The sequence below is a fragment of the Antennarius striatus genome, chromosome 4 (genome assembly GCF_040054535.1).
Source record: "Antennarius striatus isolate MH-2024 chromosome 4, ASM4005453v1, whole genome shotgun sequence".
Lineage (NCBI taxonomy): Eukaryota > Metazoa > Chordata > Actinopteri > Lophiiformes > Antennariidae > Antennarius > Antennarius striatus.
The window spans coordinates 10,415,097-10,439,941 of NC_090779.1; the positions used below are offsets into that span (position 1 = coordinate 10,415,097).

The window sequence follows — 24,845 nt, forward strand, 5'->3', positions numbered from 1 at the left end:
CTTTTTTCATACCCTTTATCATAGTCAATGGTCCTTATAAACTCAAAGAGAAATAGAGAAGGTATATATTTTAAACATTTTTATTAAGGACATCATTACAAGCATTGTTTATGTAAGCAATTTTACATTCCCCCTTTTCAAAATCTTCAGTTTTTGGAGCACTGATCAAAGGTTTTTTAGAAATGTAATGTTGAAACTGTTATCATTTATTGACTTTTCTTTTTGTAGTTTGGTGAGAAAAGTTCATTTTCTTTTAGTAAATGTGATATGAAAAACATTTGTATACCTAAATTCAAAGTAGTCCTTTTTACCAAATAAAACAGTTGAAACTGTAAGTAAACTTCTCTCTTATTCATCAGTAACATCAGGGCTGGTATTATGAATTTATTGGATGATGACGTTTCATAAATACGGTAAATGTCTTTTACAGTTCTAGTACAGTGTCAAACTCATATTTATAGATTTAACTTCACACTTCATTGCGGCGGCATTGCACACATTCTTTTATCTTCTCAGTAGAAAGTTCTTTTCAAATGACTTAAAAAGACATGCATGCATCTGATGAGATTGAGGGTTTTCAAAGCACTTCTTGCAGAGGATGTCAGTTTCTCACAGTCAAAACCACTGATGTCACTAAGCTGCCCAAGGCCACAACTAAAGCTCCTAGTATAAACTTCCAGGAAATAACCTAAAACACAACAAAAATGGTAAGAATTCAGTTTGTTGCTTATCAGAATCAACCATATTTACAATTTTTATGTCATGACTTACAGATGGTTTCTTCTGAGAAGGAGTTATAAAAGGAGTGATGCTGTCTCCGAGCATCTCAGCTGGTTTAGCTCTCCATTCTTTAATATCTTTGCCTTCTGATTGCCTTCTGACAAGTTTAGACAACTCTGCGTGGATCACCTAAAGAACAGAGAAAATATCTGAATACATATTCATTAATAGCTGTTCTCTATAGATCTTATCAGATTGTAGATTATTGATTTTATAAATTTTCCTTGTTCCTTCAAAGAAAAAATTAAATCTAATAGCTAAAGGACATGCCAACTCTATCCTGATCAAAATAGGTGTAGTTCTAAAAATGTCCAGCAGGTGGGAGCAGAGGTCTTACTCGCAAAGCCTTAAAAATGGACCTAAAGACAGAGGCCAAAAACCAAGAAGACAAATTACTGTACTTGTATGATTTAATGATGCATTTAAAATTAGCCTTTTAAATCAGTTTCTTAATGTTCATACAAAGTATTTCATATATTTCTATATGCCTCTGTTAGAGGTTATCATACAAGTTGTATTGAAAAAGAAACATCATATGCATCCACGTTTGTGGTTTATAGTTACAGTTGTGTTTTAATGTTCACCCCCAAAATACGGGACACAACTAAATCAGTTCTCTCCAAAGCATTTAATCCATCACTGACAGAGGGTGTAATTACCAAAGCAGTATGTATTCTGGTTTTGTTTAGTCAAGCCCAGACGTATATTTGAGACAGTGAGCGATGTGCTCCATAGGTCACTGTGATACTGGTGAAAGTGAGCTGTAAACAACTGATGGAAATGTAGGTCTCACACTTAACTGACTCCCACCAATCACAGCAATGCAGTGAGAGAAAATAATTTCTTTTGTTGTAGTAAAGAGAAGAGTTATCTTAATTCCAGCGTGGACTCTATTATGAAGCAGCAAATACTTTTTTATTTTGTTTTTACCATCGCTTTACTTTGATTGACTGACAATATTTAGCTCATATGTGGTAATTTTACTGAGTCCCATCTGCAGACTGCCAGATGTGTAGTTTCCCAAAGCCTCTGTGGAGGATTTGGCAGATTAGACAAACCCAACAAACAAGACAGAACAGGCCTTAAGCAGGAGTTGCTCACTGGTAACCTTGTGTGAGCAGTTTTCAATTCTAACTTTCATATGTAACACATGGGGTTCTGCCTTGTGATTAAGTGCTCAATAAAAAACAAGTTGTCAGGTACACTAATAATAATTTCTTGTCTGATGTGCAATAAATGTTTCTGAATAAGCGTGGTACTGAACTAGATGTACAGCTATTGGCTGTTGGCAGAGGGTTATGACTGTTGCATAAATCAACATTTAATTTTAGATATGTTCACACTGAGCTTTTATGGATTATACTGTCAGCCAACAAAGACAGAAATTGTTCAATAATTATTGGTTGGATGACACTTTGTTTGTATTTCCATCTAGCTGTTACATCGTCTGTTTGTGTGTGTGGGTGTGGCTTGCTGAATGACTTCAGGTGTGCCGGTGAGGAAACAGAGCCTCCTCCAGCTCTTCCTCCTGCAGCAATCTGGCAACTCTATGTGAACGCAGCCCCGCCACACCCAGCCTGCCAGATCCCTGCTGCTGTTCACTCAGTTCTTTGTACGACTCCAGCTTTACATTACAAAGTGTGTAGACTTGGTAATGTAATCCTCATCTGCTGTCTCCTGTTTTTTGCTGTCCATTTTTTGGGCTCAAATTCCACCCCGCCTTTACACTAGCATCACCATATATTGATATTTGTGGGATCCCTTCGTGATAACTGCATTAAATTGACCTTATCCTTGCATTTGTATCATTCAGTAAATAATTTTATAATGATTAGCAAATGTGAGTCTATAGTTATTATCAACTTGCTGACATTTACAGAACTATCGGCACCTGTAGTTTTGGTAAATCTCCATATTAAACATACTCTGTTTATGTGAGGTTCTTGTGCGTGTATTTATTTATCATGTTAGGTAACATGGGAAAAACATGTGGCATTAAGTTTGAATGTTTTAGATCATTATTTTGTCAGATGCGGGTCGATTTACAAAATTATATTGATTAGGAATGTATAGCTTCTGTGCTTGAGTAATTGCAACACAGTTGAGTTGTGTAATGAGTTATTAGCTCATCGACTGTGTGACTATGTGTTCAGTAAAGAAACTAAAACATAAATATTTTTGAATGTTGAGTCAGCCGCTGTTCATTTGTATTGATTGGTGGATTCAGTGGCTGTAATAGTAATGGCCTAATTTTAGAATGACCTTTCCTTCGCATGTGAGGAATTCACAGGGACATTTGGAATAAAAGCACTGAGATGATGGGGGGCTCACCCTCATAATCTTACCTTGGTGGTTGGCTCCAGTTTCAAGGCCTTTTTTAGCACCTCCATCGCCTCTTTATAGTCACCCTTGTCTGACAGGAGCTGGAAGAGATTAGAAAACTTGTGATGTGAGAACAGCATGAGAAGATCATAAGTCAGAGCCGGCAGAGAACAGACAGTGGTGATGTAGCAGCGATTGCTTTCCTCGAACCTAATTAAATCAGATCCCATAATAAACAAAATACATTCCCTACCAGTAACTCTTATCCTGCAATAATCATTTATGGATTGATAATGATCAAATTAAAGCCCCCTCACATTTACAGATGTTGTTTAACATGACAGGATGGGCGCCTACCTTCCCCATCCGGAAGAGGGCCTTGACGTTATTTGGCTGCAGGGCCAAGACGTCACGGCTGGTTTGCAGCGCTTCAGCGTATCGCTCCAGTTTGAGCTGAGTGGCAGCCAGATTGTTCAAACACTTCACTCTGTACTCATGAACCTCCTCTTCCTCTGCCTTCACACTGCCATTCTGACCATCTGTACAGACACAATCACACAATCTCCCATATTTACTCTGCTGTTAATATTAAGTTTCTTTACTAGTGATAAAAATACAAACACACAAAACCAACAGAATGTCCAACTGGAAGCAGAGGTGACCAGACTAAGGAGCAGCAGTGAATATGACACACTCTTCATACCTTTTTTGAGCACCTCCATCACCTCTTTAGTCCCTACAAACAGTCAGGGGCTACATCTGTGTCCAACCAGTGTTTGATTACTTCATGTCTCCAATTTATGATTGAACTTGGTCACTCCAGTCAAAAATCTCTTACAATGTAGGTCTGTTAAAGTAGCATACACCTTTTTATTGTCTTTTAGGGGCAACAGAACAGACTGTATATGCAATGTCAACAGGTTTAGATTTCAGTTGCTATGGTGAATTAAAAGCAAATATCTACCTTATAAAAAAGAAATATTTGTGCTGATTTTGGTTTAGTTTAGGATCTCCATTGGGATATTTTTAGATTTAGAGATTGGGTTGTCTTAAGTGACTACTGGGAGGAAATATCTGGCTCCTGATGAACAAACTGGTTCTCCATACATATCCTTGTAATTCAGACAATGGATGGCCTAACCCAACCCTGGTGGGGGCGGCTGTAGCTCAGTCCACTAATTCCTCGGCTGGGGACCGGAGGACAGCCGGCTCAAACCCCACGTGGACCAAAAAAAAACTTGGAGCGTACTAGAGACAGTAGAGGGGTGTCCTTCCACCTCCTGAGCACCACCGAGGTGCCCCTGAGCAAGGCACACCCCATAGGGCACACCAGTAAGGAACTGCCTGCTGCCCCACCCCCCACCATCCACCCGCATGCCATACAGGCCCCCCACCTGCATGTGTCCCAGGGCCTGTACCATATACACATGTGTGTGTTGGAACAGACTGGAGTGGAAAATGTAATTTCCCTAAGGGGATAATAAACAGTATCTTCTTCTTCTTCTTCTTCTTCTTCTCTAACCCTTACCCTTTTTTTAATGGAAACAGCTGCTTCTCTCTCTCTCCCTTTCTCTCTGATTAGAGAGCACTCAGCGCTGCATTCATGTGATAAAATACTTTTAAACCAACTCAGTTTGATTTATTTATACCCATTTACACAAAAACCTCTGAAAGTCTTGTAGAAAATCTGCAAAAAACTGAGTGTGCAACATTTTTGCAGGTGAGTGCTTCATTGTTCGTTCAATTAGAATGATATCAAAACTCCATATGTCATCTAATGGGACCAAAATAACCCCAGAAGAGTTAAAATATTGGTTACCATTTTATTTTTTGCTCATCATCTTCACGTCTAATTACATAATCTTGATGCCCCCGATAAACTCCATTTTCAGCGGCACACTGAGTTTACTCGCCGTTCCACCGTTATTGCTATATTATGAAACAGTTCATGATTTTTCTCTTCACTGACTTGATCAATCACATTTTCCTCACAGGCTCATCCTGCCTCATGAATGATTGAAGTGATTAAAGAGGCAAAATAATATGAAAATTGATTAGTTTTGATTAAACAAAAGAATAAAGTAAAACATGTTTCATGTCACTTGGTGCGGACAGATGTTGCTCTGCATAGAGATAATGTGATTAGTGGGAAGCTGGACGGAGGGTTCACTGCTCTGTTATAACATGCTGGGCTGCTATTAGAGAGATGCTGTGTTTAATGTTTGTTTGTTTTTTTTACCTTTTATTGAGAACATAATACCTGCATCAGTACTTTTGACAAATTTGTAGAATAAGTTACAGCAAGGAAATATTTCCTCTGAATGAATAACGGTTTTGATGCTGATGTACCTGTGATGTGTGTTGTTAGCACATCCAGAGCGATGAGGTAGGCTCGGGCAGCCAGGCAGTATTCCTCTCTCTGGAAATGAAAATTTCCTCGTTCTCGCTTCTGGTTCCCAACGCGGATGCGGTCTGCGATGGGCAGAGTCGATGGGTCTGGTTTCTCCCTGAAGTCCAGCAGCTGGAGCTGGTAGAGTAGAGGAGCCCAGGCGGGTATATCAGGCTCCCTGTGTGCAAAACAACAAAACAAACCAATCACAAACTTCATCATCAGAGGAAAGAGTAAAGGAGTGTCTAAAGGGAGTAAACTTTGGGTCAGAAGGGGTTTTTTGTTGTTGTGTTGTTTTTTAAACACACACTGATCACTCAATTCTGAAGTCAATGCCTCATTCATAAGTTTAAGCTTTATAATATATGTATAAAATGTCACTACCGCGAGAGTTCACAACTAAAATAATTGACTGGATTTAGACATGGAAACTGTCTACTGTATTACAAACTTGTTAATAGCAAATATTTCATTATTTTTTGACATTAATATGTCCTAGTACTACTGAATCACTCCAGTTGTTGCAAAGACACCAGAGTCTGTGTTCCTTTTCTCTTTATTTTCTAATATTTATGAAGTAAATGATTCATCTGTGATTATAAAGTTGTCTGGCTCTACACCATCAGTAAATGCACAGTAAATGTCAACAGCTGAGATTTGACCATGGTAGTTTTATGTTAGATCCACACCAGCTTTGACGTTATCAGTCACAACTAGCAAACACTGTTACATACAAGCTCAAAGTACTGCTCTGTTCTCAGCCTCTGCTGCTGCTCCTAATCCTGTATTATCTCCCTGCTCCCCTCCTTTCTCTGCCGTCTTAACCGTCTCCTGTAAAAATAAATTTACTTCTTTTTCACAGAAAATCCCGAGGTCTTAACAGAACATGCTGCTGATCACATGTACAACTACATGCATTTATTTTACAAGTATGTGTCTTTGTGTTCTGGTACATTATGTGAGGCAAAATGATTTTACCCTCACAGATGGTGAATACTGTACCTCACTGAGGACTTAACTGATTGCTACGCTACATTTTACTAAGTTTTTTGCACATCTACAAACAGTTTTATTTGCAGAGCTTCTGTTTGTGCGTAATTGTGTAGATATGACTGCAGTGGTTTAGTCAGAAACAAAGAATACTGAAGAAGTTCCTATAATGATGACTTGAGTTGAATTTTCCAGTGATTTTAGTTTAGTTGATTTGAAGAAAACCTTTTTTAATCCCACAGCACTGGTGAGGAATCACTCTTTTGCTGTGTTTCAAAGGACATCTGCAAACACACTGCCTGAAAATGTGTTAAAATGTGAAAATGTGTTTTAAAAAAAACTGCCTTACATTCTGTCTGTTTGTGTTTCTGTGTCATTTCAGTTTCTGAAAGTTGTTTTCTGTATAGATGGATAACAATTCATGGCGTGATCAGTTTATTCTTCATTTCTCATTCAGTGAAAGCCATTTCTTGCTGACGGAGATCCCTATTGGAAATTATGAATGATTGGAGCTGATTTATCATATGTGCAGCTTTGAACAGCATTACTGGAATGATACTAAATTCTAGTGCAGCATTTATAATGTTGCACAATCCATACAATAATAAAGTGACCTTATTTTTGTTCTTAAGTCATTTTTTCTCTTGCAGTGTCTGTGTGGGTTCTCTGGATTCTCCAGTCTCCTCCCATCACAAAAATATACCATATAGGTGAATTTGCTTTTATGTGGCGTTGCGATAACCTGGCGACTCGTCCAGGGTGAACCTTACCTCCTGCCCAATGTCTGATTATACATAGGACAAGTTGGTAAAGCAAATTAATGAATGATTTTGTTCCACACTAAATTAATACTAAATACACTCTGGCTCATTTAAGCAGAAGAGGAATTCAAAACTACTACGAACCCACAAGTCATCAATGGCTTCAGCTTACTCAAGACCCACTCAGAAGAAAAGTTAATTTGGTTTTCAATCACCAGCATCCTCTGGCCATACAATGGTCCATTATCAGTCACTGTGTGGAAGCCCTGATTCCATAGGTATGTACAGAAAGAGAGACACGGGGGGACTGCCTGCAGAGACAGTATGAAAGTATTGAGAAACACTGATTTTAAAGTGGCCACTATTATCAATTACAGCACAAGCAAACAAGAGGTTTCAAAAACACTTCTAATGTAGTTTTAAAAGTATAATAATAATATGCTTTTACTGCAAGTTTAAAGAATATCCAGATTTCATGAGTTCATCTAATCAACATTTGAAACAAGGGTCTGACGGTAGTGCAGCTTTAAACCAGCTCCACCCAGTGACAGTTAGCTGCAAAATGATACAGGGAGTGGTGTCAAGACATGATTTATTCAAACATCGTGTGCCCCTGACACAATTAATGTCTGTCTAACACAATTAGTCATATCGTGAGCTGCTGGGAGGTTTGCGTCAGCAGGTAGGATCCAATTACCCTTTCACCTCTCCTCTCAGGAGCCCACGTCCGCTGTCGCAGGAAAAACACGCGAGTGAAACCAGCAGCTGAACCGAGGCCTGAGAAACCTGAGCCAGATCCCCACACTCAAGTCCACAGGAAGTGGTGCTCAGGCACATTATTGTTTAAGGCTATGAGTAAGTAGATGCAAGTGTTGTAGGTGTTGAAGCCTATTTTTAACAGAGGCATTTAGTCCGGTTGACATCTTTTCACATGCCACTGAAAGTTTACGAGAATAAAAGTTGTTTAACAGGTCAACCAACAGCAGAGAGGAAGTTGTTATTATTATAGTTATTATTATATGAAGGAAATATAAAGCATGGCAGCTGGATGGTCTACTTATATTAACTACGTGAAATGGGAAATATGCTTAAAAGGAAACAAGCGCTGAAGCTTTATGTTCAGGTCAGGGAAGGTTCCACTGGGTAATGTGAGTCCGTTTGAATCAGTCATACATCTGAGCAGTACGGATCTTTCTTTAATGCTAATGTTACCCATGTCGAAGACACAAATCCTGAGACACAATGATTTACTCAACAGATTGTACAATGCATTGACATTTTGCTTCTCCTTGTCCTTGCATACTCCTATCTGAAATTATTGCACAATATTTCAGGGCTGTGCGTTGCATAACACTGCAATGAATAACAATATTCTGCACAGTGTCTGGCCTCCTGTGCCCTACTGGTGCCTGGGTCCAGACTAAATGGTCTGAAATCAACTCCAAATTAAAGTGTGAGGAAACCAATTGTTGCTAATTTACTAATGAAATACTCATACGCACTAAAATGTATTTTCTTTTTAAAAAAAAATTATTGAATATCATTTTAGTGTTTGTCTTTGTCACACATCATAAATAATGTCTACATAGCAATCTACTCAACTGTGTGCAAACTATTTTCAGTAGAGTAATGGAAGAAGAATCGATAAAAAAATTTGTTATTTTGGAATGAACCCTGGGATTGTTAGACTGTTATATAATATCATGTAACAGTCAATATACTGATGCTACACATTACACATAAACACTAAACTGTGTGGTACGTATTTATTTATTTGACAATTGTTTAGGACTTTCACTTGTAACGACTTAATGAATTTTCCGCTGATTGAGTATTAAATCTCCAAAATATTCTAAAATAGGAAATGCATCTGAAGTGCATGTTTTTTTGAGGTGGGAAGAAGCTGGAAAACCCACAGAGAACCGACGGAGACACGGGGAGAACATGCAAACTCCACACAGAGCGGGACTCGAACCGGGAACCACCTTGCTGCGCCACCGTGCCGCCCCTCAGTACTACTAACTAAGATATAAAGCAAATAAGTTAAGTACAAATACATGTACTTCAAAGTTTAACTTAACTGTCACATGCGCTTACTTGCTTAATTCTCATTTTTTAATTGTTACGTACACATATCAGAAAATCGCATATGTGTAAACACACATCAGCTGTCAGAATCAGTGACCACTGAGGTACAGGTTAAACCGATTAACTGGATGTCTCATTATAGGAGAAAAGGAAACAGGATATTAAATCATTTCCAAATGGGCTGATGGACGTCAGAACCTGAGAAAAACACTGTTTTCTTTGTAAGCAGGTCGATAGCAGAACCTCTTGTGTCGTTTGGTCATTAGATACTGATTTTCCTCAGAGAAAAGACACCCGACCTTGATGCTCACAAGTCACACACAGATGGACACATCAGATGACAAATGATGAGTTACATCTTACAAATCAGATGCAGGTAAAGCTGAACCAGTTGCTAGCTGCACAAATGAAATGTGGTACATTAAACCTGCAAATGGCATGTTATATTCAACAGTCTCTCCCACAGTGCTGCTCTTCACATGCAGGTGAACATCAACAGAGGATCTTTTAGGCAGACTGTCATGAAGCACATCAGCTAATATGAACCAGTAAGCAAAAGAACTTTGTAGTAAAGTTTCACATCTTCAAACCAGTGGAACGATGTGATCGTTATCCTGTGCTGATGTCGTAAATGGTACGGTCCAGCAACATGACTAGCAACAGACTGTGTAATCTGGCAATCCAGCGTGCTGACAGATCTATAAGGTTAACGGAGTCATGTGGGTGACTGGTTATCAGCACCACACTGCTGTGCTGCTATGTTAAGCTCAGCCAAGGAGCCCCCAGGGTCTTATTAGTGCAAACAGGAAGCAGAGGTTGGTCAATGGGGTGAGATCCCTCCATCAGATCCCAGTGAAACCTGAACTGGCAACTTGAACCAGGTCCTCATCCTAAAACTGAGCACCAGGATCTGGTCAGCCTCTCCCCTTGTCCAAACAGACTCGAGCACTCATCACATTAATTTGAGCTTTGGTTTTAAACAATGCGTTTGGTTGTTGTATCTACATAGATTTCTGTGATATCACACCATGGGAATTAATGCTTATGGTGCTCAGGAATAAGTACAGCACAGCTCCAAGATTTCTGATTCCAACTGCATAGACCAGTCCTACAACACGAACAAAAATTACAGGAAAGTTCAGATCTTTCTTTCTCTCTGAAAGAGGCCATAACAGAAAAATATGATTCGCAAAAAATTAAAAAAAATTCCTGCAAGATGCAAAAGGTTCAAGGGCAAAAGTAGCAAAATCTTTTCCTGACCTCAACGTGTTTCTGGATAGCTTCAGCCTATATATGAAAAATAAAACAAGAAGTAGTGAACCAGTTTTTACAGACCAAGAGTTTTATAGATTGAAAAAACTAAGGAAAAAAAGTGAAATGCATGATTGTAGAAGAGGTGATTGTGGAGACTGGATAATTACTTTTTCTCTTAATTTTTTCTGTTTTTTTTTTTTTTTTTTTTAGTTTGATGAATGTTAAAAGGTTAGTTCATTCATCTTCTAAACACACTTCATCCGCTGTGGCGGGTGGCTGGGAGCTGGAGCCTATTCCAGCTAACTAGGGGTGTGAGGCAAGGGACACTCCAGGCGCGACGCCAATGCACTGCAGAGCCACACATATACATAGACAAACACACACACACACACACTCACGCCTACGGCCAATTTGGGACCAGCCAATAAACCTGAAGCGCATATTTTTGGAGGTGGGAGGGAGCCGGAGAACCCAGAGAGAACCCACGCAGACACGGGGAAAACATGCTAACTCCACACAGAGCGGGGCGTGAACCCGCCTTGCTGTGCGGTGACAGCGCTACCCACTGCACCACCGTGTCCCCCAGAAGAGATAATAATGAAAATATAATTTTTTATCACAGTCAAGCTGTCTATACACAAGTTGGGTATGAATGTCACAGTGAACTGTCACAACTTTCAACAAACAGATAAAATGAGTTTATAATCTACATTTACACTCACTGTTTATCAACCAGCACTTTTTTTTTTCTGTGTGTGACATTTAGTCGACATGGTTGTATGTCTTGTATTGTGACCATAAACAGTTCTGGTTAAAGGGGGAATGTTTCCATTCTTGTTGCGTTCATACAAATGAAGCGATAAGAATGACAGGTTTTTCCCTCTTGTCTCATGGGAAGATAAATGTGATCCATGTGTTGAGGGTTAGTAAACTTCCTCATTAAGGTGTATGATAGTGCTGCTGACTCACCGTGTTATCTGTCAAGCAGACCCCTCGCTGCTCTGAATGAAAGGAAAAACTCCCTCAGAGGGAAAACAGCGGACAGTTTGACGTCATCTTCTCTTTTTTAAAAGCTGGAAAGGCCAATGATGTACCTCATACTCGTTGCTATGGTTACAACCTCAGATAGTGGATAAGTATGCCATAAAATTTGGTGTTCAATCCAAGAGGATTTATGAGGTTATTTATTTTTGAGAGTGAATGAAACACGGGGCTGCTGCTGTTGTTCGTTGTCTGTTTTGACTCTTGGATGGACACAATGCTGTCATGCAAAGGAGCTTAGCTTTAATCCTGGCGCTGGTGAGGCTTCACAGCTGTTTCTCCTTGCCCGTTGCCTTACTAGTTAATTTACAAAGAACAGCCATCTATTACAGTCAGACGTGGGGGGACTAAGTTGTTGCTAATGATCACAGGTCTACATGACACCTTTCAGCTGTTCCTTTCAACAGGCATTTTCCTCTCCTTGTTGTATTTATGTCCTCCTCCAGCAATGAACCAATGAAACTGTGCTCACAGGGATCAAGGGCAGCCAGTGTCTGCATCCTGGTTGTTGAGCTTGTCAAAAGTCTTCTTATAATGTACAGCAGATTTTGTTAACCAGTTAAAATGATTCCAATCTCAGCCATGGGCTGTCTGTATAGCTCACAGCATGACTATACAGTATAATAGTAGGGGAGTGTGGTTGCTGTAAAATTTCAGATTTCAGATTTCGATACATGATTTTATTAGACTGTAAATATTAAATTAGGATTATTCTCATTATAATGTGTTTTAGTGTTTCCTAATTCAAACGTGTAACTGAAATCCAACTAGGGATAAATGTATTATCTCATGATACTTTGTTAAAGTTGAATTTTAAAATCCAAAACCAAAATTATTTACCTTTATGTTCGCTCATGCTGTGTTTACACAGAGCAGAAGGTAAAGCCTCATAGTTTACATGTATAGTTTTACTTTGGGTGTCTTGTTTCCAGATATACATGCTCAGGCTGTGGTGCAGCTACTTAAATGTTAGCGTACAACAGTTCTATTGTTACTGACTATCTACTATAAACGTGGATGTAGCTTTGGGGTGACCAATAGACGCAAGGCTTTCATGACCATGGTAACAAATTCAGTGGGTGATTAGCAATTTTAATGCTTTAGGGCCAGAATCCTCTGTAATAGCATGCTGGTCTTTAATTGTTGCCACAACACAAGCAATCCACATACTGTGCCTGAATGCATCCAAAGTGTGTCAGTTACTACTTGCTTCAGGCAATTGACCTCATGTCCTATAACCTTTAAGCACAAGTGACAGGAGCAACTAGAAAGGTACTCAGTAGAGCACAAAGTCCCAACAGTTCAATCCGAAAGTAGTCAGTTGGTCAGCCCTACAGTCACACACCTGGACATGTCATGTGATTCCATAATCAAAAAGATATATAATTTAAGGATTAGTTCCTGAAAATAACTTGACAAAATTGGCATGAGCTTTTTTGTGGTCTGGGCCCCAGCAGGTGATACTCAGCCATTTGTGAACATGTGTATGTAAAACAATCAGCTCAAGGGATCCTGAACCTGTGCACACTGTGCTGTATTCCTCCTGTAGTCATTCAACAAAGTGAGGAAAAGTAATGATATGCACCTTAATATGTGTTTCCATCAATGTAGTCTCTCAAAATGATTGACAGATATGTGTTCTTAGACATATTTAACCGTAACTACAACTTCAAAATTGATTAACTCCTCTTTTATTAATCATCAGGCTTAATCCTCTGCTTAGCTTTCAGTACGATTCGAACATAATTAAACTCACATGTATCACTTGTCTGTTGCATGGGTGAGAATGACAAAGTCTGTAAATTGCAGAATGCTCACTGGAAAAATATTCAATCTAATCTATTCATGGCAGCATCAATGCCAATCTGTGACGCTATGTTCTGATATGAACTGTTCACACTGTTACATGCCAGTCCTGGCCCTAAGGTGAAGTATCCACCTCCTCCCAGGAACACAGCTGAGCTATATCTGTTGAGAGCCAAAACATTTAAATGAGTGCAGGTAAGTCTGTGAAGAGAGCAGTGTTCCAGCACCATGTGTGATGTCTTCATGTTACAAAGATTGATTTATATTAGAAAGAATGTCGCTCAAAGAAATATGAAACAGTAAATCCTCACATCACTGCAGAGGGTTAAATGTAAATTAGAAATAGAAAGTGGCAAGAATGGTAGGACATAATTATCTATTGCTTCAACCCCTTCTTCATTGTAAAAATCTAAATTTTCAACTAAAAAAAAGAATCCAAGCACAATTTTTTATTAATTCAATCAGATAGGCTCTACCTCTGCAGTGAATTAGTGAGTGGGTGGAAAAAATGACACACATTCAAAGCTTTATAGCTTTATCTGACTCACAGGAAGGAAGGACAATTTTAAGATTCAACCTTATGCAATAATGTGAAACCTCTCACAGGTTTGGCCTCTTCTGCTCAGCAGCATCTAAGTGAATTATTCCTCTAAAGATATGAGTCACTGTCAGGGTGGGGTGAGCAATCTGTCTCACGACGACACGTCAGGTCACGATCTTGTAAATTAGTGTCATTGTTACCAAAGATATCTTATAACCAGGATGGATCTCTCAATCCATTTATCACTCACTTGGAACAAATAGGCATTTCTGAGGCGTAAATGTGTGGTCAAGTGGCAATTTCTCAGGAAATGAGGTTTAGTTTCAGTGGACCATCAGTGAGCTAACGTTGATTCTATAATTGACAGCTATGACAACTTGGTGTTTTCTTGCACAGTTGTAATGTCTACTCTTTATAAAGACTAAATCTCTGCAGAGGATGAATTACACTTCTGAACTTCAAAGATTTCTCAATTACAACAAAAACAGAGCAAGAAGCCAAACCTCCTTCCCTCTGAGAGATAAAAGTCCTCCTCTCCTATTACTGCCATCCTTAACATTCATTCTGTCTCCTTCAGTGAACGTATGAATCTGAATATTAAACAAGGGTTTTGTGCTCCCTGTTTAAAGGAGCAATATAATCTGGATTTAGATCAAAGACATGTTTTTTTTTTCTAGAAAGTGTGATTGGACATAAAATATACTTGAAACTTTAATGTCATTTAACAGGGTTTCTGTTTGTATCTCTGTATTTACAAAGTTGTAAATATTAATGGTTCGGACCGCAGGCTTCTCATTGCTATGACATTCTGCCAGGGGAATAAATGTCATTTAGTGATACTGATCAGAAATTAATTACACTTTTAGGTCTGAGCTGTAAGATGTGTCTGTGCTGAAAGCAGATAACTCACACCAAGAAAATGTCACCTTCTTTTGAATATCACTTTCCTATTTTGATCCCACAACAAACAGGTGGTAGTTATTGCACTCGCTGACTGATGATTAAATGAGATGTGACTTTAAAGCAGCAGTTCTCACTCTTGTGGCTCCGTGCAATTACATCTGGCCTTCAGCTTTTTAATGTGGGATGTATCTGAGACATTCAAAAGGACATAAATTACAACTGCATTTAGACTTCAATGAAGTAACAGAGTATGTACATGAAACAAAAACATCATCATAATTATCCACTGTCTCCATAGAGTCATATTGTGATCCGTGAGAAATATGACGGCTTAGTCAGTGTGCGTGTCTGTTATCTAGATCCTGTTTTCTCCCTGCACAGGCTGCAAATCAATAACAGCACACTGAACTCTAACTGAGTTATTAGTCACGTTGTCACAGAGAGGCCGCCTGTGTCTGCAAAGTGATGCAAATGTAGCTGCTGAGCCATCAACACGCTCCTTTAGTCTGTCTGATGCCTGTGTAGAGACATGAGACCTGGAACATCAATCCTGTGTGAGAGAACCATGGTTCCACGAGAAGAAAGGCTTGACTTTATGTGACCAGAGCCAGCGGCAATGGCATAAGTCTCCCAAAATACAGAGAGGATTTTTAGGTTTTAATCATTTAGTCTTTTTTTACATTGAAAACCTTTTCTTTGCACAACATATACAGCAACACTGTGGTGCAACTGATCCACCAGTGCCACAAAACATGAGATTCCTTTTCCAATAAGATCTATTGAGTTAATCCATGAAGCTTCATCACCACACATCCGAGTCTGAATTTACAAGGAGGATGCTGGTGGAAGTGTGCCAGTCATTAACTGAGAGGAATATTTTGAAAGTTTATTGCTCAGTGTGTGTGTCTGTGTGTGTGTTTGTGTGTGTGCCCGTGATAGGCCGCTGCAGACGACTGATGACGGAGCTCTGACGTCTCAGTGAGATGAGTCACTCTCCACATCCTCCTAACAAGCACACCATGACAACACACACACGCACGCACGCACGCACACACACACACCCACACACACACACACACACACACACACACCCACACACACACACACACACACACACACACACACACACACACATACACCAGTGCCACTCGTCACTCGGCTGGAGATTCTTCCTCTGGGCTCACTGGCAGCACCTGACATCCCTAACAGAAACAGTACATGGTGCTTTATGGTAATCATATCCCATTCTGGAAACTGATTTCTGCCACAGTTAAAAGAAATAAAAGCAAAACGGCAACATGTTGACTTTTCCAGGGTTTTTTCTAAATTGAGTAATAAGAGCGTTCCCATTTACCGTTTAGCCTTAAATGCTATACGTTATATTATTAGACAGGGTTCTTTCAACCATTTATTTCTGCAAATACATCATTGTAATACTAGTAATGTAATGTTTTTGTGGGGACTATATGATTTAAAGTCAGTTTTTTGCATTTTTGGTGATGGAAAAAAGAAAACAACAAAGGATTGTCTGGAGCAGAAGAAGAAAACATTTTCCTGTCATCACAAAGCTAATACAGATTTTGCTCAAAGATCTTCTAGACCATTGAAGAACAACTCAAGAAAAAACATTAAGCATCAATTAGAGTAGAATCAGAATGTTGCAAGAAAAGTTACAAGCATTGCCCTCAACACTGAATTTCTTAAGAAAAACCCTGGATGGAGATGTAGACCTGTTACATGCTGAATGGGTGTGTCACTCAACTAATGTAGCTGCCTGCCCCCACTCTCCCATCTGCTTCCATTCTACTGGTCTTACAAGGACCAAATGTGTAAAGTGGGTTTATGAGTTGCCTGGCAACTCTAAGTCCATAATGAAACATTCTGTCTGAGCTCAGGTTATGGGAAAGTTACATTCTTTGGTACATTGAAATGTGCATATAAAATCATACAGCCATAATAAGAAGTTAGTCTCTCAGCCAGAACTGACGAGTGGGCTGGGTGGTCTGGGTACTTAAAGACTCCCAGAGACAGCGTCTGTGTTCTAGCAATGACGAAGAACATTGAAAGCAGCTATGAATACAATGCTGTTGGCACACATTACAATAAAGAAGCGTGTTGTAAACAGACACATGGGGTGAATGACTCTTGCACCAGTAATCTAACCCCAAACCTCCCTAATTTCCTAAATACCTGGTGTGCTATTTTGCATACCAGGTATAGATGATTGCCTTGCATGGGTATGAAAGTGGCTTGTGGGGCTGAATTGTCAACTCACATGTTTCTCCCATGTGCCCCACCTGCATGACACGGTCTGGAAACCAGACTCTGTCACAATATCATGGTTATACAACACAGCATAGCTGGTGGCATCATGGACCAGAGGTAATGTCAGTGAAGCATGACAGTGCTCTGAACAGACAGTATATTTTGACACCAACATCTGAGAGTTACAAATAAGAGGTGAGGGTAGGGAAGCAGGTACAGATGTGTCTTTGATATGGCACTTCACAAGATAATGGATTGTCTCAGTACAGTAATATTTATTTTTATAATGTGAAACATAAAACCAACTTTTAAAAAAAACTGTCTCCCTTTTTTAGGTAATAAAGACCAATGAAGTCTGATAAGAACTGCATGAAATAATAAAACATTGAAACCAATAATATAAGAATAACGTAATTTTACTTGAGAAATTTGAATTCTGGTTCTCTTTGCTAATAATATTTGTATCTGATCTTTTTTTTTATTTAGTATTTTATTGCAAGACTGCAGTATGTGACCAGCACAAACACATATCTTTACAATTTGGTCCTTTGGGCCCCCAGTCTAGCGCTACAACTACACAGTTTTGTCACCTTTTCCAATAAATGTGCAAGAAATAAAAATAAAACATGAAAATATGTCAGATCATCATCTAGGCTATGTACCTAAAATTCAATCAAGGCATTTTTCAGGTGACATTTACTATGCTTGGAAATATCCTATGACAGCTAAAAGAAGAAGTAAATGTCACACAGAGCAATGCTATGCTACAACAAATACCTTATTGATAGGAGATAAGTCTGTCGGGAAAAAGGTAAACATCTAAGGAGATTAAATGAGGGACATAAACTTGTCTTTCATGTGGCCTTGTGATAAAATTCAAATTTATCCAAAAACTTAGGCAACATTGGTTGATTGGTTGTTGCAGACAGACAAACTGACACCCAAGCCTGATATTATCTGGAGCACACTACAGCAGTCAGTACTAACCAGCCTGCAACACAGCATGAAGGCCTGGGTGTAGTTCGTAGTCAGTCTGCTGTGCCAGCAAAGAGACACAAGAGTGTTAAAAGGAAAATTCTTTGCGTGAATAAATTGACAGACTCTAATCCAGCTCTGTAGCAAATGACTCACAGTACCTGTCCAGTGGTGAGAGAGTTGAAAAGTAGAGCAGCCAGTTCTTGCCAGCACCTTATTAAAGTGGATGATTGGAATTGTTTTGCAAGTAGAACGTGTATGCATGCACACATTGTAATTGACACACTGACACACAAGGTTGCTATGACTACATGAATCCTTCCTTCCTCATCACCAGCCTTAATACCACTGATCACATTTCTAGGTCAATGCTTAGTTAGCTCTATGAAATGCTTGGTCAACACGCCTCTCTGCCTGAACCATCTTAACCTTTTCAGCTCTACCTCCTGCTAAGGTTTGGGTGTGCCTCTGTGAAACGCTTCCACACATCCAAACTTTATCAAGTGTGAACAAAGATTTCCTTCAGGTGCATCCTTAAGGCCTCATTGTATGATTTGCATAATTAGCAACATTTTGATCAGTAGCCATGATATTTAGGTTATTACTGTATACTCACACACTAAATTTAAGATTTTGTCTCTAGCACTACTACAAATTAATATGTTGATTTTTTTGTGTGCTTTGACACCGTGACCTGTGACCTGTGAAAGTAGAAGAAGAGGTTTTGAAAAAGAGTCAACGAAAGCTTTGACAACTACCAGGAATTCCTTTTAAAGAAAGCTTGTGAATATCCATCCATTCCTCCATTAATTTTATTGTAGAGGAGAGGATCATGATTGTCTATTTTTCACGGGGAGAACATTGAAACTCCACACATAAATGAACCTAAATTGAAACGTTACTAATGACAGCACCACCATGCTGCCTTATGGTGAACACAATAAACATTTAATATGTTAGAATACAGTATTAGCAAAGCTTTTTTCTAAACTGGGTAACTTGGGCATCGCACCCTCTGGCAAATGACAAATTTAGCCCTAAATGCTGTGTATTATGTTGTTACACAACATGTACTCTTCCTTTAAACAATCTTTATTTTCTGTCGAAGTAATAACAGTAAAAAGTAGGTCAGCTCATGCAAAACAGTATTATCAGCCTACTCCAAAAATATCAACATTGTGGTTTAACCCGAAATAGCTTTTCATGCAGCTCTGATGCCTTGTTTTTGTATGGCAGGTCTTGTAAGGTGCCGCTGACACTTAATGTTAAAGACTTTTGGGTTGAGCAGAATTACTTTCTATGTGTTAAAATAGAGGTATTCCAGACACTAACAGATGTGAGCTTCATTGCTGTGGGATACTGACCTGCCATAAGCCAGCCCATAACTAAAAAGCATATCTGTGGGGAATAGCTTTGACGTTTATTACTGGTATACGCAATGGTGAGCATGGAGTTCTGTTCTCAGCTTTCAGAGGTTTTAGTCCAGACCGGCTTGTGTGCTGTGGTCCATCGGATGAAAGCTCCAGACCTGGTTTCATTATCCTCTTTTTCACCTTTTCAGCAGTTGGAGCTCTGATCACACCACACACTGCAGCTAGTCCACCACCTACACACCGAGGTACAGACCACTCCAATGTGTTGAATCACAGTTCGACCAGCTTTGCACACTGCTGATAAATCACAGTCAAATGCTCTTAGTAGTACTATTGCAACACGAGACTGACAGAGTTCAATCAATCAATCTGCCAGAACAGAAAGGTTAATTAGATTTTACAGCACAAACATGGTGAGTTTTTCAGGTCTACTCTGAAACATCATGTCTGTCCCAGCTTCTGATATTGATTTACCTCAGCTTATTTGCTTTTTAAATACTTCTGATTAAGGTTCAATAAATACATATTTTTTCCCCACAATGACATGCTAGAAAGGATGAGGTAGGATTTTAGTTTGATAAGAAAGAAAAAAAGTTCGAGCTTATCTGCTCTCTTTTCAAAAAATTAAATTTGAGGCTGCATGCAGCAAACAGCTAGCTTAAGTGAGCACCAAGACTGGAAAATGATGAGAAACAGAATTTCTGGCTCTAACCAAGGTAGTAAAACTGATTAATGTAAAAGTGTAAAACTGATAATTTGTTGTTTTATGGCCATTTATCTGTAGGCTGTTTCTTTGCTGTGACCAATAACTCCCTTCAGTTGGAATTTCTGGCAACTTCGTCCAGCCCTAAAACAATCTGGCATGAAACACACTGTAAAATGAAATGCTGGGTACTTAATAAACAAGATATAGTGTGTTATTTATTGAATGGGTTTGTAGATTTGTACTGTTTCCAAGCTTTATGCTAAGCTAGGCTAATCTGCTGCTGGTTTTAGTTCATAAGTTTTCATGCAGCTATGAGTTGATATCTGTCTTTTCATCTAACTCTCAGAACAGAAAGTAGGAAAACAGATTTTATGTCGAGCTGTTCCCTTCAGGGCTCTTCAACAGAAACTTTTCTTTTTATCGACTGAGGATTTTTTCATTGTCCTGTTTATCGTGGAATTTATTTGAAATTGCAACATGCTGCTTTATTTTGTGTGCTCCTAATTTAATAACTTTTTGTGTCAAATCATTATCTGACAAATGCTCACAAGCTCTGTAACTGGTGAAAATCACACTCAGGACAACAAGCAACCTCAGTCAGTGAATAATGTTTAAAGACCTGGCATGAAACTGTAATTGTGTTCCTAAAGTAAATTCATAGCACACAATCCTAATCAGCTGTAACCCAACAATCATTAACTTAACTCATGCTGCCAACTCCTTTTTTTTTTTGGCCTCTTGCTCCAAATGCAAAAGAAAGCAGACAACACCTCTGAGACTGTGCTCTAACCTCACAAGCCCCATGTCCCATCGTCTCCTTTACAGTCCTCCAATAAAACAAACAGGACCTCACACATGGATGAGGATGAAACTGTATATGCACACACGGGACAACAACACATTTTCACAACACAAAGTTCAGTACATGTGATTGATGGCCAACAACATTCAGTTGTAATGCTTTACTTTCAGCCTATAAAACCACATTTTAATCATATATTTAGTTCATCGGGACCCCTTCTGCTAAATTTGAATTCTGGTTTGGTTTAATCCACTATGATTCTGTTAATGTTACATTATGCCCTACTCTAGCATGGCACTGTGGATTTACTGAGCTTTTATATGAATAACATTTTATGGTTTAGTTGACTTTAAGTGTTTGAAACTGCCTGATAACATTTCATCTAAATGAGTGTGTGCTTAGTTATTACTTAATAAAGGGCAGATATTATTATGAGGATGAAATTAATGGTTACTGTGTAACAATTATAGTTTTTTTTAACATTTGCTTAAAACCTTATGTTAGCTAGAAATAAGCAATTTACTACATAAGCAACCAGCCAACAAATAAAATTGTACTACAAACACGTTTCACCAATCATTTAAAAATATTTTTAGGGGTGTACTGTAATATTGTACAAAGTCAGTAAAACTGTTTTTGGTTCCTTACTTTTTGGTTCTCATATTATTGTGTTCTCAAAGGTAAATATAAAAGTTATAAACAGCAGCTTTTGGTAAGAAATAAACCAATCTCCTCTGTATGTATACTGTGACTTTAATGGTGCGGCGGTTATAAACCACTGGTCGTAACATGAGTGGTGTCCTCCCACAGGTTGGGAGGTTAAAAACACACAATTGATAAGCTTCCTCTGAATGGTGTTAAGCGGAAGCCATCTGCTCCTGTTTAGGGTTCATTAACCCCGTTACCACTGGAAAACCCCCACACAGCAACAGGTAGAAGATCCTGTGCCTCTTGTCGAGATGCTACTCAGAAATAGAGAACTGGCCATATCTTGTGTCTTTTTCTACTCAATTCAAAAGTGTCATACTGAACAGCAACAACTGGAAGATCCCTACCTTCCCAGAAATCCATAAGCGTACTGTGAATCTGCCAGCAGTAATGTGATCTCACCCGTCTGCATGGATATGACACACTCCTCCAGGGCCTACAGAGACCAACAGCAAAATGTTATGTATTGACTGAACTTTTTACATTATTATAGAAAGCTTCTTTAACTTTGGATTGTGTATCTTACTGTCTTTAATACACTAATCACCCATGTGTGGACTAATATTTTCATACATGTGGGTTTGCATTATTGTAAAATATATATTGTTTTTTTTAAACAAGAAGTGATCTCAATCTGAAGAGATGTCCCCATCTTCACAAAATATTATTATTGATAATATTTATCCATAGGGCTCCAAACACCATACACCTGCGACAGCGCAGTGGGTAGCGCTGTCGCCACACAACAAGGTGGTTCCTGGTTCGATACCCGCTCTGTGTGGAGTTTTCATGTTCTCCCTGTGTCTGTGTGGGTTCTCTCCGGGTTCTCCGTCTTCCTTCCACCTCCAAAAACATGCGCTTCAGGTTAATTGGCCGGTCCTAAATTGACCCTAGGTATGCGTGTGTGCGTGCGTCTGTGTCTCTGTGTGGGTCTGCGATGCACTGGTGTCATGCCCGGAGTGTCCCCCGCCCCACACCCTCAGTCATCTGGGATAGGCTCCAGCTCCCCAAGACCCGCGAAAGCTGATGAAGCGGTTGGAGAAAATGAATGAATGAATGAATGAATGAATGAATGAATGAATGAATGAATGAATGAATGAATGAATGAATGAATGAATGAATAGCCCTCCATCCATTGCATATTACTGCTTATTCATTGCAGGGTTACAGGAGGGCTGGGGTCTACCCCAGCTGACACAGAGACGCCAGTTCATCAGAGAGCTGGTGCGTAGTGGCACCAACCATCTATTCGTTCATTAATTTTCTACCACTTCTTCCGCTTTAGTGAGTCACGGGGGTTGCGGGCACTAATTCACCTGAATAACACATTTTTGGACTGTGAGGGTATGCCATAGCAACAAAAAGGAACTCAAGCCAGCAATTTTCAGACCCAAAATTGACATCCATTGACAACACTCTTATTGATCTCAGCTGAAGATGAGTTTTGACATTTTTATACTTGTTTACCAATTTTACCATTTTGTATTGTCACAAATCACAAGTGAAGAAATATAAAACAGGATCAAAATCACTTAACCTGGTTTACATCTCCCTCTCCAATAACAAACACAAGCTTCCTGTCCTTTTCCACCACAGTGCGGTCCTCCAGGACACACTGCATCTTCATAGTAACCTCCTGGCCCCATGTGGGGTGCATGGTGTTTGGAGCGCTGGCCTCCAGCACCTTCTTCCTCAACAGTCGATCCTCTGCAGGAAGTAAGAAAACATGGTAGTGTTGGAGTACATGTGTAGATGTGCAATTTGTTGGCAAAGGAGGAGGAAGAATCGTATATCAAGCTTGACCTCAGACAAATCCAAATTAAAAGTTCATATTATTTTACGAATACCAATCAACCTTTATTAGTCCCCCAAAGTGGAAATTATCCCACTCTAGTTGTAAGTAATCACATATATGGGTACCGGCCCGAAACACACACACATTTTTTTTATTAAATAATAATCAAGGGATGTGAAAAGGCCTGTACATACCACGTCTAAAGAATGTCTACTGTTCACTGATGTTTCCTCACCTGTGATGTCCTGCCAATCTTCTGCCATGAACAGCTCCTGGAAAGTGGAGGAAGTCCACTCCTTTTCTGCGTATTTTGGAAAGAGACACTCTGCCAAGCTGTCCCTCTCCACCACGTCATCATCCATGGAAGGGTCTTGGAATCGAACCATCTTCCAGCTGTTTGTTTTTTTCAGTTTCCTCTGTTCCTTGGATTTTCTGCCTACTCTTTCCTGCTCATGATCAGAGGGGGGGTTTATCTGAGTTTTTTTACTCAAATCTGAGCAGCTCTCCATTGCAGCCTGCTCGCTCTCAAACAGCTCATTGCCCTCCTCTGCAAACTCACAGGGGTGCCCAATGTTACTGTGCCTGTTAGAAGCCTCAGAAATGGCCTGCCTTACCTCAGGCTTTGTAGGCTTTACTATCGAGTCTTTGTGCTCTTCACAACATGGCTCTGTCTCCATTTCTTTACACACAGCAATAGAAACCGTCTGCATTAGCCTGCAAAACAGATGATCCTCCTTGATCAGCAAATCCTCCAAGCAAGCTAATGGTAGTGCTGTGAAAAAGCTCCAGTCATTTGCACGCTGTTAAAAAAACAAAAAACAAAACTCTCATAATGTAATGCATAATCAGTTTTGTCAAATCCAACCGCGAGTGCATCCCTAATTCCTGGCTTCATTCACGGCTTGGTGAAAAACCTCATTCTGTTGACAGCTATGTAGTTTTTGCTGTTCTATTGCACTTGATCTCTCTCTCTTCTTCCCAGCTTGGGTCCGTCTTAATCTACGCGTTGCAGTGAGAGCACAACAAACAAAAAAATGATCAGTGTAAAGAATTTGTTCACCAAAACGAAGCACTCCCAGCCACCAGGTTTGTGCTCTGGTAATCCAAAGGATTAGTAGAAAAAAAAATCCTAATCTGCCAGAACATCTCTGAGCTTCTTAAGGACTTCACTGTCGTGTCACATAATGATTTTCATTAGTGCAATCTATGAATAAGGATATACTGTATAGAGGGTGTAACTTAATGTAATTTAATATCTGTTGGGAAACAATTGCTTTCACTTTTAAATATAATGGAAATGTGATTCTTAAAAAGTTAAAACAATTGTCTCCCAAAAATTTTGTCAG

General features: G+C 39.3%; 1 protein-coding gene across 1 annotated transcript; it reads right to left on the reverse strand.

Annotated features, from left to right (window-relative positions):
* Positions 1 to 548: 548 nt before the first annotated feature.
* fkbp16 (FKBP prolyl isomerase 16) lies at positions 549 to 24,584 on the reverse strand. Its single transcript, XM_068314186.1, has 8 exons — positions 23,735 to 24,584; positions 23,242 to 23,411; positions 22,052 to 22,140; positions 5,452 to 5,669; positions 3,460 to 3,641; positions 3,126 to 3,203; positions 772 to 909; positions 549 to 688 (listed from the first exon to the last, which is right to left on the reverse strand). The coding sequence occupies exons 1-8, from the start codon at positions 24,207 to 24,209 to the stop codon at positions 602 to 604; spliced, it is 1,437 nt and encodes a 478-aa protein (XP_068170287.1). The 5' UTR covers positions 24,210 to 24,584; the 3' UTR covers positions 549 to 601.
* Between the last annotated feature and the right edge of the window lie 261 nt (positions 24,585 to 24,845).